The sequence below is a fragment of the Bufo gargarizans genome, chromosome 4, assembly GCF_014858855.1.
Source record: "Bufo gargarizans isolate SCDJY-AF-19 chromosome 4, ASM1485885v1, whole genome shotgun sequence".
Classification (NCBI taxonomy): Eukaryota; Metazoa; Chordata; class Amphibia; order Anura; family Bufonidae; genus Bufo; species Bufo gargarizans.
The window spans coordinates 420165940-420185966 of NC_058083.1; the positions used below are offsets into that span (position 1 = coordinate 420165940).

At 42.7% G+C, this 20027-nt stretch overlaps 1 protein-coding gene across 1 annotated transcript in view; it reads right to left on the minus strand.

The window, feature by feature from the left end:
• ACOXL (acyl-CoA oxidase like) overlaps positions 1 to 20027 on the minus strand; it is a 511506-nt gene that overhangs the window by 416817 nt on the left and 74662 nt on the right. The window contains exons 6-8 of the mRNA XM_044289630.1: positions 16908 to 17022; positions 16470 to 16556; positions 2669 to 2741 (exon numbers count right to left, since the gene is read on the minus strand). Coding sequence (XP_044145565.1) covers positions 2669 to 2741; positions 16470 to 16556; positions 16908 to 17022 — 275 coding nt within the window. The remainder of the gene's footprint in view (positions 1 to 2668; positions 2742 to 16469; positions 16557 to 16907; positions 17023 to 20027) is intronic.

Consider the following 20027-nt stretch of genomic DNA (forward strand, 5'->3'; position numbering starts at 1 on the left):
ACTTTTGTATTTTTTGTCAACTGAGCTGCATGAGGGATTTTTTTTTTGTGGGACAAGCTGTGTTTTTTATTGGCACTATTTTGGGGTACATTTAGCTTTCTGGTAGCTTTTTATCTCACTTTTTGGGGAGGTGAACTTAGAAAAGAAGCTGTTTGGTGTAATTTTTCAATATATTTTTTTTTTACACCGTTGGCTTGATAGGGTAGATTATGTGATATTTTTGTATATCCAGTCGTTACAGAAGCAACTATACAAAATATGTCTATGTTGCATGTTGCATATGCTATGTTGCAATTGAAGAAAACCTGAGGTACCCCCCCCCCCCCCCCAGTGAAAACCCCCCAAAATGACCACATTTTTTAAACTCCACCACCCAAGGAATTTTTAAGGGGTGTAGCAAGCACTTTGAGCCAACAGGCATTTTATATAATTTATAACCCTTGGCTGTGAAAATGAAAAACTATATATTATTTTTCTTTTACAAGAAACATAACAGGAGAATATCCCCCCCACAATTTGCTACCCATTTTTTCCTGAATACAGTAACACCTCAATTGTGGTCGTAAACTGTTATTTGGGGATACGCCGGAGCGCAGAAGGGAAGGAGCAGCATCTGGATTTTCTATCATGGAATTTTCTGTCACGGATTTTAAGAGAGATAACTTTTGTATTTTTTGTCAACTGAGCTGCATGAGGGATTTTTTTTTTGTGGGACAAGCTGTGTTTTTTATTGGCACTATTTTGGGGTACATTTAGCTTTCTGGTAGCTTTTTATCTCACTTTTTGGGGAGGTGAACTTAGAAAAGAAGCTGTTTGGTGTAATTTTTCAATATATTTTTTTTTTTACACCGTTGGCTTGATAGGGTACATTATGTGATATTTTTGTATATCCAGTCGTTACAGAAGCAACTATACAAAATATGTCTAGTTTTTTTTTATGTTTATGTTTTACACAATAAGAATATTTTTAGAAAAAAATATCATGTTTTTGTGTTGCCATTTTCTTAGAGCCATATTTTACAAAAAATTCTGGCTATGGTCTTTTGTAAGGGCTTTTTATTTTGCGGGATGAGGTGACGCTTTTATTGCTAACGTTTTGGGCTACATACAACTATTTGTTTGATTGATATTACGTTTTTTGGGAGGTGAGGTCACCTTTGTTTGTTTTTTACAGTGTTTACCTGATGGGGTAGATCATGTGATTTTTTTGTAGAGCCAGTTGTTACAGACGTGGCAATACCAAATATGTCAAATTTTTTTTTTTACGTTTTACACAATAAGAGAATTTTTAGAAAAAAAAAAGTTTGTGTTGCAATTTTCTTAGAGCCATATTTTTTTTATTTTTCTGGCTATGGTCTTGTCCAGGGGCTCATTTTTTGCGGGATGAGGTGAAGTTTTATTGCTACCATTTTGGGTTACATACGACTTTTTGATCGATTAACATTATGTTATTTGGGAGGTGAGGTAACTAAAAAAGCAGTTTTTGGCTAATGTTTATATTTTTTTATGTAGTTCACCTGATGGGGTAGATCATGTTATATTTTTATAGAGCTGGCCGTCACGGATGCGGCAATACCAAATATGTCTATTTCATATATTTTTTTCTCTTTTTTTTTTTTTACTTAATTACCTTTTTATTACATTTGAACCTTTTTTTTTTTTTTTACATTTTTTGTTCCCCATAAGGTCATACAAGACCTCTGGGGGACTTTTAACTTCACTTTTATTTTTTTTTCACTAATGATTTCTCCTGTAACTGGGGCTGACATAGTAGCCCCAGTTACAGAGGAAATACACCCCCAGAGAGGCTGCACAGCATAATACAGCACTGTACAGCCTCAGTGCAGGGCTGATCGTGGTCTATGGAAGACCAGACAGCTCCTGCACTCCCCTGGCGGTCACATGACCACCGGGCCGGGACAGGAAGCAGCACATTGCTTCCTCATCTGTATACACAGCCCTCGTTCAGCGCTGTGTATACAGTGATCTAGAAAGGCAGGGACACCCTTCTCTCTGGGGTGTCCTGCTGTCACTGACAGCGGGCCCCCGGCACAGCAGCTGCACGATTAGTGTGCAGCTGTCATCTCTGAAAGGACGTTTCAAAACGTTCGATCAGAGATAAACCCGACTGTTTATAGTCAATGGGCGGTCGGGAAGTGGTTAAGCTACAAACAAAAGAAATATATAGTTTTACTCAGCAATATGCCTGGTTTTATAGGGGTGATCATGCTGACAGAGGTTCTTCTAAAACAATAGGCTAATTTCTGATGACACATTCCCTTTAATTTTCAAGATGAGTCCTATATGGGTGCTATAAGCAACTGACCTACTTTTCCTCTGCTCCAGTTTTGATACCTCTTCCCGACTGTGCCTTGCATATCCCATCCTTCTGAGAATGCGTCCATTGCTGCCAGTTTTATAAGGATGAATAACCTACTACATGCAGTTTGGGTATGTTTTGCTGATCCAGTGTCAGCTAAAGTAGTAAAACACAATTACTACAATGGTTTTAAAGTTATATTACATAGCCAGCAAAATATCAAAACAAATAGGCAACTATGGCTCGATTCAGGTCAGAATTAAACTTCAAGTCATTTTGACATCTAAATGAACTTGGCCTAACCACAGGTAACTCCTGCCAAACTGAAATCAATGTTGATATACTAACTTGTCCAGCAGGTTTTCTCTCGGGATCCGAACTTGATTGAATGTCAGAATTCCATTGTCTACACCATGAAGACCTTTAATCAGAGCAAAAGATGAAAATGTCACTAAGCTAGAAAAAAACACAAAAGCTTGTAACCTTGGAAAGGACATGACAGATTTCAGAAATTACATCAATTCACAAAACGATAACATTTTGTAATGCATTACCATTTTCAGTATAGGTGTGAGGAATATGGATTCATATTTACTGTCAGCCATGTGACCACACCAGCCATCAGCTGTAAGATAGCAGAGGTAGTGAACTTCACAGGAGGGCCCTGCTTGAAAGCCCAGCCATATGGCAGAGAACTTCTTGCAGGCCACCTTTGTTTACAATTTCTCACCTCCATTCAGCCAGCCAGGAACCCAGCCAATGGAATAGGAAAAACCTCTCTGCAGGGGTCTGGGCCATTCCCCAGTTCAATCAAATCTAGCAGACAGCATGGAACCGGCAATTTATAAGGAATTATGAATCGCCCCGCCATTACAGGCACAAACCGGATACATATTTGTGTCCCTGTGGCCACGATGAACAGGCCCGTTGTCACAGTCTGGTGGTGGGAGGCCAGGGAAGGGAGATATACATATCTCCCCACACAAGCCAAATAACGGTTCCATGCTTGGACTCTACTGTTAGCCTGAACCCAGGCGGATCCATTGGTCCCAGAACCACCCACCTCCCTGCGACATTCTGGTCTGGAGCCATGAGCCCTAATCGGTTTTGTGGCTCATGTGCTGCTAGCCTAGCAGAGGGGGGGTGGACCCCTCCCTGAGGCCCAGAGGGGAGGGGCTGGCTACAGGTTAAAAGGCTTGTGCCAGCAAGTGTGCGTGTCTTTTCTCTGAAGAAGGGTCATATCATGCCATGTGTTTAGAGGGACCTGAAACCTGCTGACATCACTGCCCTCCATGTGAATACAGCAAAGGACTAATCATAACCCAACAGAACATTCATCTACCCGGTAACTGACTTGTGCTCTGTGTAATCCTGTTTGTACCAAATTACCTGTATTTGTTACCTCAGACCACTGTATATATTCTTTGTGTATAGTATGTTATCTAGTTTGCCCTTAAGGCGATTAAATATATAATTTGATCTTGTGCTGTCTTGTATTTCAATCACGAATTCCCACGTCTGTGTTTCGGCCTAGTTATAAGCTACCGTGGGTTGGATCCTCACCCTATATAATCCCGTTAATGGACCGGGCTTATATCAAACAAGAAACTGGTGGCAGTCTTTCCAGGCTGAGAATGCACTGTTTCAACGAGTTTGTTGCCTCTCTGTGCCTGTGTGGACAGGAGTTATCTGTGAAAACTGTACCAAGACGGACCTTACCCGCTCCTCCCGGAGGGTGTAATGTCACGCCTTGGTAACCAGTGACCATACTGTATCTCGTGAGCTCGACGTAGTTGACGTCTGACGTCAGTCAGAGCATGAGGGGTGGTATTCATCACATATGGTTTTGAATAGTTCTGAATACAAAAAATCAGGACCCAGAACTTAAAAGAGTTCTCTAGTACTTAAAGGGGTTGTCCCATTAAGAAAACGGATCCCTTTTCTACAGGATAAAGCCAAAGGTCAGACCCCCACCAATCACAAGAACAGGGGCCCGTGCTCCCCGTCTGAATGGAGCGGCAGACGCGCCTGTGTATCCCCCACTCCATTTAACTCTATCGGTGTGACAGAAGCACTTTGTTTTCTTCAGCAGCCCCAAAGAAATGAATGGAGTGGCGACATGCATGTGTAATCATCACTTCATTCAAACAGAACACATGCTGCATTCTCAAGATCGTCAGGGGCCTTAGCAGTCAAATCCTCACTGATCAGATACTTATCCTCTATCCTGTGAGTCGGGGATAATGGGGCAACCCCTTTAAATGCTAATACTTGTTAAGGTGGCCATACACATTAGACAGAATTAGGTTGATGGTTGATTAGAGGCTTGGGCAGATGAGGTTTAACACTGACACCCATACATACTAAATGGTAAAACACTGGGTAACACTGACATGGTAAAGGACTTAGGAATTTTAGTTGACAGTAAATAAGCTGCAAAAACCAGTGTCAGGCAGCTGCTGCCAATGCCAATAAGATAATGGGTTGCATCAAAAGGGGCATAGATGTCCATGATGAGAACATAGTCCTACCACTTTACAAATCACTGGTCAGACCACACATGGAGTACTGTGTACTCTTCTGGGCTTCTGTGAACAAGGCAGACATAGCAGAGCTGGAGAAGGTTCAGAGGAGGGCAACTAAAGTAATAACTGGAATGGGGCAACTACAGTACCCTGAAAGATTATCAAAATTAGGGTTATTCACTTTAGAAAAAATACGACTGAGGGGAGATCTAATAACTATGTATAAAGATAACAGGGGTCAGTACAGAGATTTCATCCATGATTTAGTTATACCTAGGACTGTGACGAGGGGGCATCCTCTGTGCCTAGAGGAAAGAAGGTTTCTCTACCAACATAAAAGAGGATTCGTTACGGTAAGAGCAGTGAGACTATGGCGCTCTCTGCCTGAGGAGGTGGAATTTACTAAAAGAATTCAAGAGGGGCCTGGATGTATTTCTGGAGCGTAATAATATTACAGGATATAGCTACTAAAGAGGGGTTGTTGATCCAGGGAGTTACTGATTGCCTGATTGGAGTCGGGAAGGAATTTTTTCCCCTAAAGTGAGGAAAATTGGCTTCTACCTCACAGGGTTTTTTTGTTTTGTTTTTTACCTCCTCTGTATCAATTTGCAGGATAAGAGGCTGAACTGGATGGACAGATGTCTTTTGTCAGCCTTATAAACTAGGTTACTAAACTGTGTTAATATGTTGAACAAGTGATGCATCTGGTGAACTACTGCCTACATACACATTTTAGTCCACATTGGGTCATAACAATTGTTCAATCAGGTGGTACATGTTCAATGACTTCGGGCGGTGAATAAAGAATGATCTTTCTGGGAATGTTCTTTGAAAGAAAGACCTGTCTTCTGACTATCGGATGAAAATCTGTAATACTGCAGACTTTTTTTCCAGGCAATGATAGTCTATAAAATGATCAATCACTGTTACATTTTATGCAACGCATAATCATTTTGGCTGAAATCAACTTTAGACTAATTTGTATGGCCACATTTAGAAGGGTATCTTTATAATAAGCTGATTACAAAGTGTTCCCCTGTTGGGACCCCCAGAGTGCAACTGAGTAAACCTGGAAGTAAAGTCAGCCATACACAGCCAATAGCTATCTGCAGCTACATCTTACTTACAAATATGTATGTGTGTTTAATGAGGAGAGAAGAGAATCGTGCTGACAGACATCTCTGGCAGCAGCTTATCTACTGGGAAAACAAAAGGATTGGGCGAAAATGTTCATTTCGCCCAATCCTTCTCTTCCATCATCTGTTGGTGGGAGAGTCAGAGTTCCCTACACACATTAAACTGTCAGTGGGTTCGGCCAACAATACACTAATGTGTATGGGAGTGTTTAGTGTTCAAATTCCCTGCATCTCCACCACAGGGGAAAGGACAGGATAGGTCCTCCAAAGAAATTTTTGTAACTTCTTTCCACTCTGACCAAAAGATGATCCTGAGCAGAGGAAGCCACTCTATTAACTAAAATAGACAACTCATTTGACTCCCATAGAATAATACTTTTGAATAATCAAAATGATTATTCACATAAATCCCTCAGCGATTTGAATAATCCTCTTGAAGCTGTGAGTCACAGAAACAGATATCTGGGAGCTGCCATAGATCTCTAGACTAGAGATAAGCGAACTTATGTTTTCAATTTCGGAGTTCAAGGATAGGGTTCGGGTTATCTAAGAATTCCGTTATGGATTCTGCTACCAGGGAACATAAAACTTACGGTCCGTGGTAGCGGAATCCATAATGGAATTCTTAGATAACCCCAACCCAAACCTTGAACGCCGACCTTGAAGTTCGCTCAACATTACTCTAGACTAAAACAAAAACTGGCCTTGTTGTCCAATCTCATCTCAGCTTTCAATTTTCCACAGCAGTTTAGAAAATGAAAGCTGCACTGGTTGTAATAGACCACAGAGCCATTTTTCTGGATAGTTTCAGTAAAGGGGTTTTCCAGGATTTTTTAACTAATGACCTATGCTCCGGTTACGTCATGAGTATCTGATTGGTGGGGGTCTAACACCCGGGATCTTTGCCAATCATCTGTCTGAGGAAGTACTGGCGCTTGCAGTAGTGTCGTGGCCCTCTCTCAGTTTACCAAGCACAGCATGGTACATTGTATAGCAACTGTGCTTGGTATCACAGCTCAGACCCATTCACTTCAATGAGGCTGAGCTGCGCCTAGGGCCATGTGACTGATGAGCATGAAGTCACATGGCCTTGGCTAAGCTGGAGAAGACCATGGCGCTACTGCGAGCACCGGTGCCTTCTCAAACAGCTGATCGCCGGGGGTTGCAGCTGTCAGACCCCCACCAATCAGATACTGATGACCTATCCACAGAATAGTACAAGAAAATTTAGACTGGCACATTCTTATTCATAGTCATAGGTGCATATCCATAAAGCAAACATGGTTGATAAAAAAAATAATGGCTGCACACACATATAAGCAGTAAAGCTGAGAAATGGGGATCATTCTAAATTCAAGTGGTGTTATACCTACTATAAATGAATCAATAGAAGCTCTTAGCGCACATTTTGATCAAACGTGTGTTGATCAAACTTGTGACGGGGCCCATCTACCAAGCGCCAAGGTGGCTTCCGCAGACAGGTCCCTATCACTAATATACCTCCTCTCTTGGACTTATCCAAGTCCACATTTTCAGGGCAGTGTAGGAACCAGCTACATTTGTACTTTGCTCAGAAGCCCCAGGCAGATGGGCGTTTGCTCAGTCTAAGGCCTCCTGCACACGACCGTATGGCTTTTTCAGTGTTTTGCGGTCCGTTTTTCACGGATCCGTTGTTCCGTTTCCGTTGTGTTTCCGGTTCTGTTCCGTTTTTCCGTATGGCATATACAGTACACAGTAAATAAATAGAAAAAATTGGGCTGGGCATAACATTTTCAATAGATGGTTCCGCAAAAAAACTGAATGGATACGGAAGACATACGGATGCATTTCCGTATGTGTTCCTTTTTTTTTGCGGACCCATTGACTTGAACTGAGCCACGGAACGTGATTTGCAGGCAATAATAGGACATGTTCTATCTTTCAACGGAACAACGGAATGCTTATGGAGTACATTCTTTTTTTTTTTTGCAGAACCATTAAAATGAATGGTTCCGTATACGGAACGGAAAAAACGGGGGAAAAAAACATTTGTGTGCAGGAGGCCTAAAAGAGACGCTACCCTCAATAAATACTATAAGAAAATTTTGACTGGCACATTCTTATTGATAGTCATAGGTGCATATCCATAAAGCAAACATGGTTGATAAAAAAATATTTCTTGAAGGTAGCGCCTCTTTTAGACTGAGCAAACACCCATCTGCCTGGGGCTTCTGAGCAAAGTACAAATGTAGCTAGTTCCTACACTGCCCTGAAAATGTCGACTTGGATAAGTCCAAGAGAGTAGGTATATTAGTGATAGGAACCCGTCTGCGAAAGCCACCTTGATGCTTGGTAGATGGGCCTGACACAAGTTTGATCAAAATGTGCACTAAGAGCTTCCATTGATCCATTTATAGTAGGTATAACACCACTTGAATTTAGAATGATCCCCATTTCTCAGCTTTACTGCTTATATGTGTGTGCAGCCATTATTTTTCTATCCACAGGATAGATCATCAGTTAAATAATCCCAGAAAACCCCTTTAAATAAAGCCCATCAACATTTTCAAAGTATGCCTGTATTTTACCCCTTCATTTTAATAAAAAACTTATAAGTACAGTGTGTAAGTTGATATCTTATTGACGTTTCCCAGTGTTTCAGGGGAAAAAGCCCTAATGATCAGCAGATCCCAGACGACAGATGGCGATCTGTTGACACATGTCTGGGAGAGAATATCCATCATGGTAATATCTACACATGAAAATCACGCACGTATGCTCAACACAAGTGCCTAATTCGTGTGCTTATTGTCTTTGGGAGCTGCAGTGATGTTGTCATCCTAGTTGTGAGAATTGCTGTCACCATCTGGCAGTTCTTGATATTAAACGTCTTTAGGTCAGCTACATATTTACATTGCATATTATGTGTTGTACATATGCTTTAGTTCCAAAATTATAATTACAGGGAGACAAAGAGAAACTGAAATATACTAGCTTTCTTGAATCGTTTCTGTCTGAAATTGCAAACCAAAAATGAAGGGATTCCCTGTTTTACAATAAATCCTGAGAAAAAAAGGAACAGGAGAAGGGCTGAGGCTTTGTCTCTGACTAGTAAGAAGAAAGTTCTAACTAAGGGGATTGTATGGGATACAGATATTGATAACAGATCCTCAGGATAGGTCATGAATATCAGATCAGTGTGGGTCCAACACCTGACACCCCCATCAATCAGCTGTTTTCAGGCATCTGTGATGCTGGAAACCATACAGTATACAGAGCGGAAGCAGAAGGCCCCATACACTGTGTAGTTTCCAGCGTTGGTGTACTGCAGTTTAGTTCCCGTTCACTTCACAAGACTAGCTGCTATGATGTCTCCTGTAGACTACACATGGAAAAAAGGAGAGCCTGGTCCCTAACTCTCTGAAATACACTTTTATAAGTGTCAGCAACAGTAATGAAGCAGCAGTGAGGCAAGACAGTTAAACTCTTACTAGCCAACAGAACCATCTCTGTCTGCCTCTCTCTGCCTCTCCCAAGAAACCCTTCAATAGACTTCTATATAATTTGATCCTTCAGTAAGGGCCCTTTCACACTTGCGTTGTCCGGATCCGGCGTGTACTCCACTTGCCGGAATTACACGCCGGATCTGGAAAAACGCAAGTGTCCTGAAAGCATTTGAAGACGGAGCCGTCTTCAAAATGCGTTCAGTGTTACTATGGCACCCAGGACGCTATTAAAGTCCTGGTTGCCATAGTAGGAGCGGGGAGCGGGGGAGCGGTATACTTACAGTCCGTGTGGCTCCCGGGGCCCTCCAGAATGACGTCAAAGCGCCCCATGCACATGGATGACAAGCCATGCGATCACGTGATCCATGCGCGTGGGGCGCCCTGACGTCACTCTCATAGATGGTAAGTATGCTGCTCCCCCGCTACCCGCTACACTTTACCATGGCTGCCGGGACTTTAGAGTCCCGGCAGCCATGGTAACCACTCTAAAAAAGCTAAACGTCGGATCCGGCAATGCGCCGAAACGACGTTTAGCTTAAGGCCGGATCAATGCCTTTCAATGGGCATTAATTCCGGATCCGGCCTTGCGGCAAGTCTTCACGATTTTTGGCCGGAGCAAAAAGCGCAGCATGCTGCGGTATTTTCTCCGGCCCAAAAACTTTCCGTTCCGGGACTGAAGACATCCTGATGCATCCTGAATGGATTTCTCTCCATTCAGAATGCATTAGGATAATCCTGATCAGGATTCTTCCGGCATAGAGCCCCGACGACGGAACTCTATGCCGGATCCGGACAACGCAAGTGTGAAAGGGCCCTAAGCTGCAAAGCACAGTGGCTCAGTGGTTAACACTGGTGCCTTGGAGAGCTGGATTTGAATTCGACCAAGGACAACATATACATGGAGTTTGTATGTTTTTCTCATGTTTGTGTGGGTTTCCTCCCACACTACAAAGACATACTGATAGGGAACTTAGATTGTGAGCCCTATTGGGGACAGTTGGATGCTAATGTCTGTAAAGCGCTGCAGAATAATTAATAAATAAATTCATCTTCACTGAAGACAGATCAGGACAGTGAATTGAGAGTTAGTGAAGCGAGGGTAGGAAAGGAGCCTGATAAGAGAAGAAAGAAGCATTTTTTCTGATATATTTCAAAGTTTCTTAGTTTTTCTTGTACTATTGATTTATAAAAAAAAATAGAAACAACAGTTATGAAGGATTTACAGGCGTCAACGCCCAACTTTTCTTCCCAAGGCTTGTTAAAAAGTCAAATATTGACCCACATCAGGCTTCTTCCAGAAGGTGGCACTAGCTAGACTGTTCTTTTTGTCTGTGAGATAGCCCTTTTCATACCATTGATATTAAAAGGATCCCTTGACAATAAGTTTATCACAAAGTGTTCCCCTGCTGCGACCCCCAGCACTATCATCTGTGGTAAACCTAGCGGTAAAGGCCCTTTAATATGGGTCAATAATTAGGCAAAATAATTTTTGCTCAGAAGGCTGTTCAGTTTCGTTCAGTTGTCTGGAGCACATTGCCTTATGTAAACAGGGAGGGGCTGTCCACAATAAATTGTATGTACCTAAATGATTGCACTAATGATCGTTCAGTCACATGACTGCCCCATGTAGGTGGAGCTATAAACAAAAGCTGATCAATTGCTATATCATCACTTGGCTTCCGTTGCCAGTGTAAAAGGACCCTAATTGTTCAGTGATCACTGTGAAATACATATATAGACAGAGATAGATAGAGACAGACAGATGGACAAACAGATAGCTTGATAGAATATGGTTGTAGTACATGAATTTGTGAGACACAATATTCTTTAGCATTTTGCTACCACATCCTCAACTTGCTAGATTAGTTCCTATGACTCACAAAACACAATTTATCTGATCACTAGATCTGTGAGTAGATGTACGTGTATATCACGAGAAAAACACTTTTTCTTCTGTTGTTTCTGTACTGTAAATGACAGTTACAAAAATTCAATGCCATTGTGTAAGAAAGTCACATGTCTTCTAAGCATCACATTTACCATTTACTTCTCAGCATACTGACTCTTCAAGTGCACACATTTTGGTATCAAATTACTAAATTCCTTTATCACAATCTACGGTACCAATTTTTTGTAACTTTGATTCCAATACTGCCAATAAAGAAGGGTCTGTACTGGATACTGGACCCTTTTAAGATGTCTATTAATTAAGAGTATAAGTTCAATACTGTCCTTATAGATGATACTAAACTCCATGATTTAAAGAACACATAGACGGCTAATATAATATTGTTTACTTGGCTGAGGAAATACATTTTACTATTAGTTATTAAATGGTCACTTTCATTTCAATAAACTTTGCATCAATCAATGCTTATTTCTCCACTTCTCCCCACCCCCCCACCCCCCATTACCTTTTCTGGTTAGGGGCCACATTGTCAGACTAAAGGATCCCAAGGGCCTCAAACAAAAAGGGGTATTACCAATTGAAATTCTGGAATTATGACATATTATACATAAAGTATATACTATAAATATCTGGTTACACCTACAGGATTCCCATCTAATGTGAGAATACATGAAAAATACATGTGAGCAGCCACAAGACATAGACATACATGTCTGTCACCAGATGGTTGGGGGCCACACAGAATGGTATCAAGGGCCGCATGTGGCCCCTGGGTCACAGGTTGTGCACCCCTGCTCTAGACAGACCGCCAGCAAACTGAGGAATCAGATTACATACTGCCCATAGAAGCCAATAGAGAGGAGAATCAAGTGAGAAAGAGAGGGCAGAAAGACACACTTATTTAGTGCCCTGGAGTAGGGGGTATTTTGACGTTTGGACATTTGCCCTATGCAAAGTTACAAACTTCTTACTTTATCTCCCTTGAAAGGGTTAACTTATACTGTTTATTACTGCATTTTATATGTATGTTGTGATATAGACCCTGTTCATTATAACTATACTTACGTGGCTCTGTGGAAGGGATTAGTGACTACTGAGAGACTGCTAGGACTTTGAATGAGGAGCTGGTAATTTTCCACAGCTGCCATAGAGTTTAAAGAAGACCATGTTTTGGAGGGAAAAAGACAGACGTTGTTTTATCACTAGGGATGAGCATATTGACTTCGGATGGTACAAGGTACCACTAGGAACCGAACCAGAGTTTGGTACCAAGGTTTTTTACAGGAATAATTCCCAAAGTTATTACACGACTTAGCGAAGTAATAACTTCGGTTCATCCCTATTTACCACCAAACCCAGACAGCCTGACCTTTTGAATGTCTGGTTTTAGCTCTGTTATGTCTGGAAACTTGTTTTTGTCTGGAAATAATGCTGTGTCATTGCCATTGAGTATCATTGAAGCTCTAATGCAGGGATGGCCAACCTGAGGCTCTCCAGCTGTTGCAAAACTACAACTCCCAGCATGCCTAGACTGCCTACAGGTATCAGCCTACAGCAAAGCATGATGGGAGTTGTCGTTTTACAACAGCTGGAGAGCCACAGGTTGGCCAGCCCTGCTCTAATGTAAGTCTATGAGAGACGGAAAGCGTTACAATGTATCTGTTTGTGCTGAGCTTCTCCACTCCACCCCCCCCACTAGAAGGTTCTAGTCAGCTAAAACTGTATATAAGGAGAGCAGTCAGAGCCCCTAGTGTGCTGCAGTTAGGGAACAGTGCTTGGAAGAGGAGACTGCCAGACTGAGTGACCCGAAGAAGACATTAAGGCGGTGTTATGCTGCCACAGACCCGGGATCACCAGCCTTGAACCAGGGTACCAGCCTTCTGAAGAGAGAGAGGGACAGCTAGCTCAGACCTTTCCTCAGCATCAAAACTTTCTTCTGCCAGGAAGGAGACTGGAGAAGCCAGCCCTACGCCTCGCCTTTATTGTTTCACACCTGAATCCCTCCAGTAAAGAAGCACCCTGTTTTACTGCAAACCCTGACTCTCTGGATTTCTTTCCCTTCGGGGTGCACCATGCCTCACCATCCCTTCCGGAGAGCAGCAACATGTGGGGACACTTCGACAGTGTCCGGGGGACCCAGCAAAGCATTGGGGCCACCCCAAACCCGGACACTGCACATACATATGCTGGTGCACCTATAGAGGGATCAGATGACATACTGTCCATCTAAGTCAATAGAGAGGGAAGGGGAGGATTTGAATAAAAAGCAGAGAGGCATACACAGATATGCTGCTGCAGCCGATCTCCAGGTTGGATGTTACTACAACTGTCAATAAGAGCAGAGATATGAAGCAGCTCAATGAAGATGGCACTTCACAATAGAGCCCTGGCTGGGCACTTGCAAGAGCAGAATCTGGCAGAATAAAACTTCACATTCACACTATTCCTAATGTGAAAAACTACACAAAAGGTAATTTTGCCCTGCTCTCTCATCCCTTACCTGTCGCTGTCAGGAGTTTAAGTTTAGGTAAAAAGTGTTGACAGATTCACTTTAAATGAAGCAACCAGTGCCAGGTAGCTTCTGCCAAGGCAAATATTCCTGGTACAGATACTCAAGACAAGAACATAGTGTAAAGGACACACATGGAATATTGCATACAATTTTTGTCCCCTGTGTATAAGAAGGAAATAGCTAAACTAGAGAAGGGACAGAGAAAGGTCACCAAGGTTATTGAGCGAAATCAAGGCAGGTCATAGTTGTACAAGCAAAGATTTGTCTAATGATCTATGTTATACCTAGGCCTGTAACCATGCCAAGGGGGCATCCTCTACATCTGCAGGAAAGAAGGATTAACCATCACATCACCAGTCCTATACTGTATATGATATGCATGTAACTTTTGGCAACATTCATTTTTAATTGGTTTTTAATATTTTTTATATTTAAGGCTACTTTCACACTTGCGGCAGTGTGATCCGGATCCGCCGATCTGCTGCTGCCTGAAAGCATTTGTGAGACGGATCCGGATGCGGATCCGTCTCACAAATGCATTGCAAGGACGGATCCGTCTCTCCGCTTGTCATACGGACCGACGGATCCGTCTTGTACATGTTTCGCATTTTTACCGATCTGCGCATGCGCATGCCGGAACGACGGATCCGGCATTCCGGTATTCTGAATGCCGGATCCGGCGCTAATACATTCCTATGGGAAAAAATGCCGGATCCGGCGTTCAGGCATGTCTTCAGTTTTTTTCGCCGGAGAAAAAACCGTAGCATGCTACGGTTTTCTCTTTTGCCTGATCAGTCAAAACGACTGAACTGAAGACATCCTGATGCAAACTGAACGGATTACTCTCCATTCAGAATGCATGGGGATATGCCTGATCAGTTCTTTTCCGGTATAGAGCCCCTGTGACGGAACTCTATGCCGGAAAAGAAAAACGCTAGTGTGAAAGTACCCTTAATTGGAACTCTCATTTCAATTTTTTTTTATGTGTAGGGACAGTGAATTTGAGGGCTAGATATATACTGACTCTGCCTCTGATATATACTTACTCTCAATGTTGATTACTGGCAGCAGTGCTCATCACTATTTTCCCAGAGCTAACCAATGGATGCAATAAGACGATAGATGGGAGCGCTGCAGCCAGCAATTAGCCCCTCACAGCAAGTACCATGGGGAGACTGGCAATAGACCCTACAGGGAAATTCCTGCCTAGCAGAAGAAAGTGTCCTCCTGCATTCAACTGTATTGCCGTCCTCAGGACAGTGACAAAGTTGAATGCTGTGGAGCAGCAGTATTTTGTCCTGCACTGTGTATTTAGTTCTGCCAAAGCAGTATTTTGCGCTGCATTATAGTATTGCAGCGGTATTGCAGCAGTATTGCAGGGCTTTTTTGGCCCTGTATTCTATCAAATTTGGACCCGCCTACAACATGGGGTCACTTTATTTTTTCCAGGGCCACTTTAAGTTCCCAATCCGCCCTTGGCAAGTATCCAGGGACACAGTACACTTACGATCTTTAGGGTTCAATAGAATGAAGATGGAATTTCCTTAGCAACCCTCAAAGTGTTGCTAATCGGACATTTTACATGTAGTTTTCTAATAAAGTATATTACAAAAACACTTGCATTCACGGTCACTACACATAAAAAAATTGAAATGGAAGTCACACTTTAATAAAGACGGTTTGTTTTTTGGATCCTCTGGTGTTGCATTTCTTTGTAGGAGCTATGCTTGTGTGAGAAAGTGGAGCAGAGTCTCATCTTCTATGTGTGCTGTGTATGGGAGACATCGGTGCAGGTTATCTTCACCTACTTGCTCATTAAGAAACAGAGCCTACAGAGGTGGAAAACTGGCAAAAAATGTCATATACATCATTTAATGGCCACAAACAAAACTTCTCTTCATATACAAACACCTAGAGTGAAGAGAGTAATAAAGTAGTCCATATTAGTGATAAATCTGACTTTAATATATTTTCCTTGACTTGCTAGGTAATGGCCCATGCTTCCCTGCTTCCACTGATTCCCCACCAGGTTGCGAAGACTCCATTTGACAACTTTGTTAAAAATTGATAAACTTTGGGAGAGATTTTTATCAAGACCATAATTTTTTTTTGCCAGTCTTGATTCCACCTGCATCCATAGAGGACGTGCCAAATTTATGTAAAGACACACGCCTGTCATAGATTTGGAGCAACCTCCTACTAGCTTTGCGACAGTCTAAAATGTAGGACAGCCTCCTATCTGCTGTAGATTTCTGTCTTTATTCATGCCAGAAAACTAGCTTGAAACAAAATAAATGTGGCGGACCTGCTGCATTGCCCCCTCCCCACCCCCTTTTCTCACCAGATCTGAAAAATATCGTAAAAAATGCAAAAGTTGCAAATATGGCTTGTGGCAAAATCTACAACTTTTTTTACGCCACTATTGTGGTCTAAATTTCATACCAAACATCCTAATAGACTGTGCATATAATACACCAATTTGTAATCCAACATCTCATCTTGTAGAATAAAATGTATTTTAAAAAGTTAAGAAATAACAGAAAGACCTACAGTATTTATAAAAGAATAATATAATAATCTACCTTCTTTGTACAGCATATCTATCGCTTCTACTCCTGCATACATATTCCCATTGACGTCACGGATTGGGACAATAAAACAGTGCGGCCCTAGAGAAAATCATAAAAAGAAAGAAAGGTTAAACTCAGGTCTGCCTTCACGTGAACTTATTACCTATTAGACTTTATAAATCAAACTGGTTGTGTGATTTATGGGACAGATCAGAACAAGTGCTTACATGCTTAGTCTGCATTGGCATATACATAACTTGGCAATGTCTTTTATCTTTCAAGATCGGAAGATATGTAATGCAACCATAGCCTGAACCCTAATTAACTAGCTGTCGCCTTGCCTGAACTGTCTAGTCACAGAATTGAGCAATTACCTGCGCCTTACGGACGCATGAAGGCAGAACTGTTACTGGAACCTTACATGTCTCAAGAATATCCAGAGAAACAAACCTTGAGATTTGCCATCCATAATTAGCTGTGCAAACACAGCAGCATAATTCCCTTTCATTGTATTGCCAATATACATCTTCTGTGCATTCTCACAAGGGGTATGTATAATGAACTCCTACAAGAAAAGAGAACAAATAGAATGACATAAGTACTATATAAAGAGACAGAAATAATATGCTGTTAGGGCTGCAGTAAACGATTATTTTAGAAATCGAGTATTCTATTGATTATTTTTTACGATTAATCGAATAATCTAATAAGAAAAAATGAATTAATAGACTGTTTTCCTTTATAAAGACTCATCTTCCTTTATAAAAACTCATCCCCTGCCATCAGTCCCCAACACCCTTCGATCCCCCCTGTGTGATCAGCCCAAGTGCTTCAGTTCCCCCCGATGCCGTCAGCTCCACTATCCCCCAGTACCATGAGCCTCCCATGCCATCAGCTCTCCCATGCCATCAGCTCTCCCCCACCCCAATGCCATCAGCTCTCCCCCACCCCAGTGCTTTCAGCTCCCCCCCTTGTGCCAGCAGCTCTCCCCCCTTGTGCCAGCAGCTTCACCCCCTTGTGCCAGCAGCTCTCCCTCCCCTCGTGCCAGCAGACCCCCTTGTGCCAGCAGCTCTCTCCCCCTTGTGCCGCAGCTCCCCCCTTGTGCCAGCAGCTCTCCCTCCCCTCGTGCCAGCAGCCCCCCCTTGTGCCAGCAGCTCTCCCCACCTTGTGCCAGCAGCTCTCCTCCCCTCTTGTGCTGCCAGCAGCTCTCCCCCCCTTTCCCCGCTTCTCCTGATACCCGAGGTGCACAGCGTCATTGGCGACCGGCCATAGTAGCACCAACTTACCTATCCAGCAGGAACCATGGACGTGCTGTGGAGTGTCTGGAGGCCCCCTGCTGGAAAGGTGAGTATTCTGAGTGCAGCGGGAGACCACAGAGCGGGAGTAATAGCAAGCGCTTCACTCCCACTCCGTGGTCACGTGACACAAACGAATCCTAGATGCAAAAAATTTGCATGGGGGATTTTTTTGTGTCGAATTAGTCGATTTAGTTGAGTATTCGTAGCCGCCCTATATGCTGTCTATATTCCTATTGACTTTTAGGCTGCGGCTACACACAGTCTAATTATTCACTCCATGTCATGGTATTTTATAGCCTGATAGTCGTATTAGGCCTAGTTCACACTTCAGTGATTTGGACATTTGCTTCCAGTAATGATTGTCAGCCAAAACCAGGTGCCGGTCAAAAACACAGAACAGGAGCAAACCTTTCCATTATACCTTATCTTTGTGTAGGCGTCACTACTGGTTTTGGCTCACAATCACTGACGGAATGCTCTGCCCAAATCACTGAAGTGTTAACTAGGCCTTAAAGGGGTTTGCTCATTAACATTTGACTGCCGTTACCCCTTCGATCATGGGAATGGGGGTCCTAGATTCTCTTCATGACCACTACTTCATTCACCGAGTACAGTGCAGTAGGCCCACAGAAGTGAATAGAACAGTGATCACTCATGTGCACTACTAAATGTTGTTACAGGAAAACATCTTTAAAGGGGTTGTCCAGCTTTGAAACACTTTTGGGCAGCTTCCCCCTCCCTGTCAGACCTGTGGAGAGAAGCACACTTACCTGTTCACTGACTTACGGTTCCAGTATCTTCAGTTCAATTCACTGCTCTTCAGTCTGCAGTTATGAGCTTCCTGAATGGATGGAGGTCATGTGTTTTATGCAGCCAATGACTGGCTGTAGTGAGGACACGTCCCCCATGAAGCACATGACCTGGTCACCACTGCAGTAGGACATGTGACCGCTGTCCATTCCAGAAGCTGACAAGCAGGGCCAAAGCACAGTGAAGGTGCCGAAACCAAGTGGTGGGAACCAAGCAAGTATGTTTCCCTTCACCGATCCGGTAGAGGAGGAAGAGGGGCTGCCCAAAAGTGCTCCAAAGCTGGACAATCTCTTGAAAAGTTGCATGTATCTGAGAGTGCTGCCTGCCCTTTATCTTATACTAACAGGAAGGAAAAAAGTGCAAGACAAGTTATGTAATGTTACACGACTTGAGGTAGCACTAAAGACTGGAGTGGACATGGTTTTTCTAAGAAAGGTGGGACATAAGTGTCTGCCAATTCCCTAGCATTGGTCATCTTGAGGAAAAGTACAGGATCGGATGTGCTGAAATTCAACAAGTAGATTGTAAGCTTCTGAGTGCAGGGTCCTCTCCCCCTCTGTACCAGTCTGTTAATAGTCTCTTGTTTATTGTAATTTTATATTATGCACCCTCTTGATGTACAGCAGCATGGAAATAAATGCTCTTTCAAATAAATAATAATAATGGTCTAGGCCAGTGATGGTAAACCTTTTACAGGCCAAGTGCCCAAACCTGCAACCCAAAACCCACTTATTTATCACAAAGTGCCAACACAGCAATTTAACCTGAATACTACAGTCCAATAGAGTATATCCTCCATGTACTTTATCATTTAGCTATAATAGCCTGCCTATATTCAGTGCCATGCCTGTGCTGTTCATAGTGCGCCCTGTGCTGATGAATGACAGGAAAAGTCTAAGGCATATTTGTACACCACAGACTTTTTCCAGGTTGCAGGTGCCCACAGAGCGGGCTCTGAGTGCCACCTCTGGCACCTGTGCCATAGGTTTGCCACCACTAGTCTAGGCATTCACTGCAGGGGCTACTGCAGAACCAATATGTGATTCCATGGTTGTCATTGGAGATACAGCGGCTCTTATAGAGTAATTTTGGTGTGTATCTGTCTGTCTTGACCGTGCAAAACCCTCTCCATGTTTAGGTGTTCTATAGGCATAAGTTTAGGTGTTGTATAGACATACGTTTAAGTGTTGTATAGGCATACATTTAGGTGTTGTATAGGCATACGTTTAGGTGTTGTATAGACATACGTTTAAGTGTTGTATAGGCATACATTTAGGTGTTGTATAGGCATACGTTTAGGTGTTGTACAGGCATACGTTTAGGTGTTGTATAGGCATACGTTTAGGTGTTGTACAGGCATACGTTTAGGTGTTGTACAGGCATACGTTTAGGTGTTGTACAGGCATACGTTTAGGTGTTGTACAGGCATACGTTTAGGTGTTGTACAGGCATACGTTTAGGT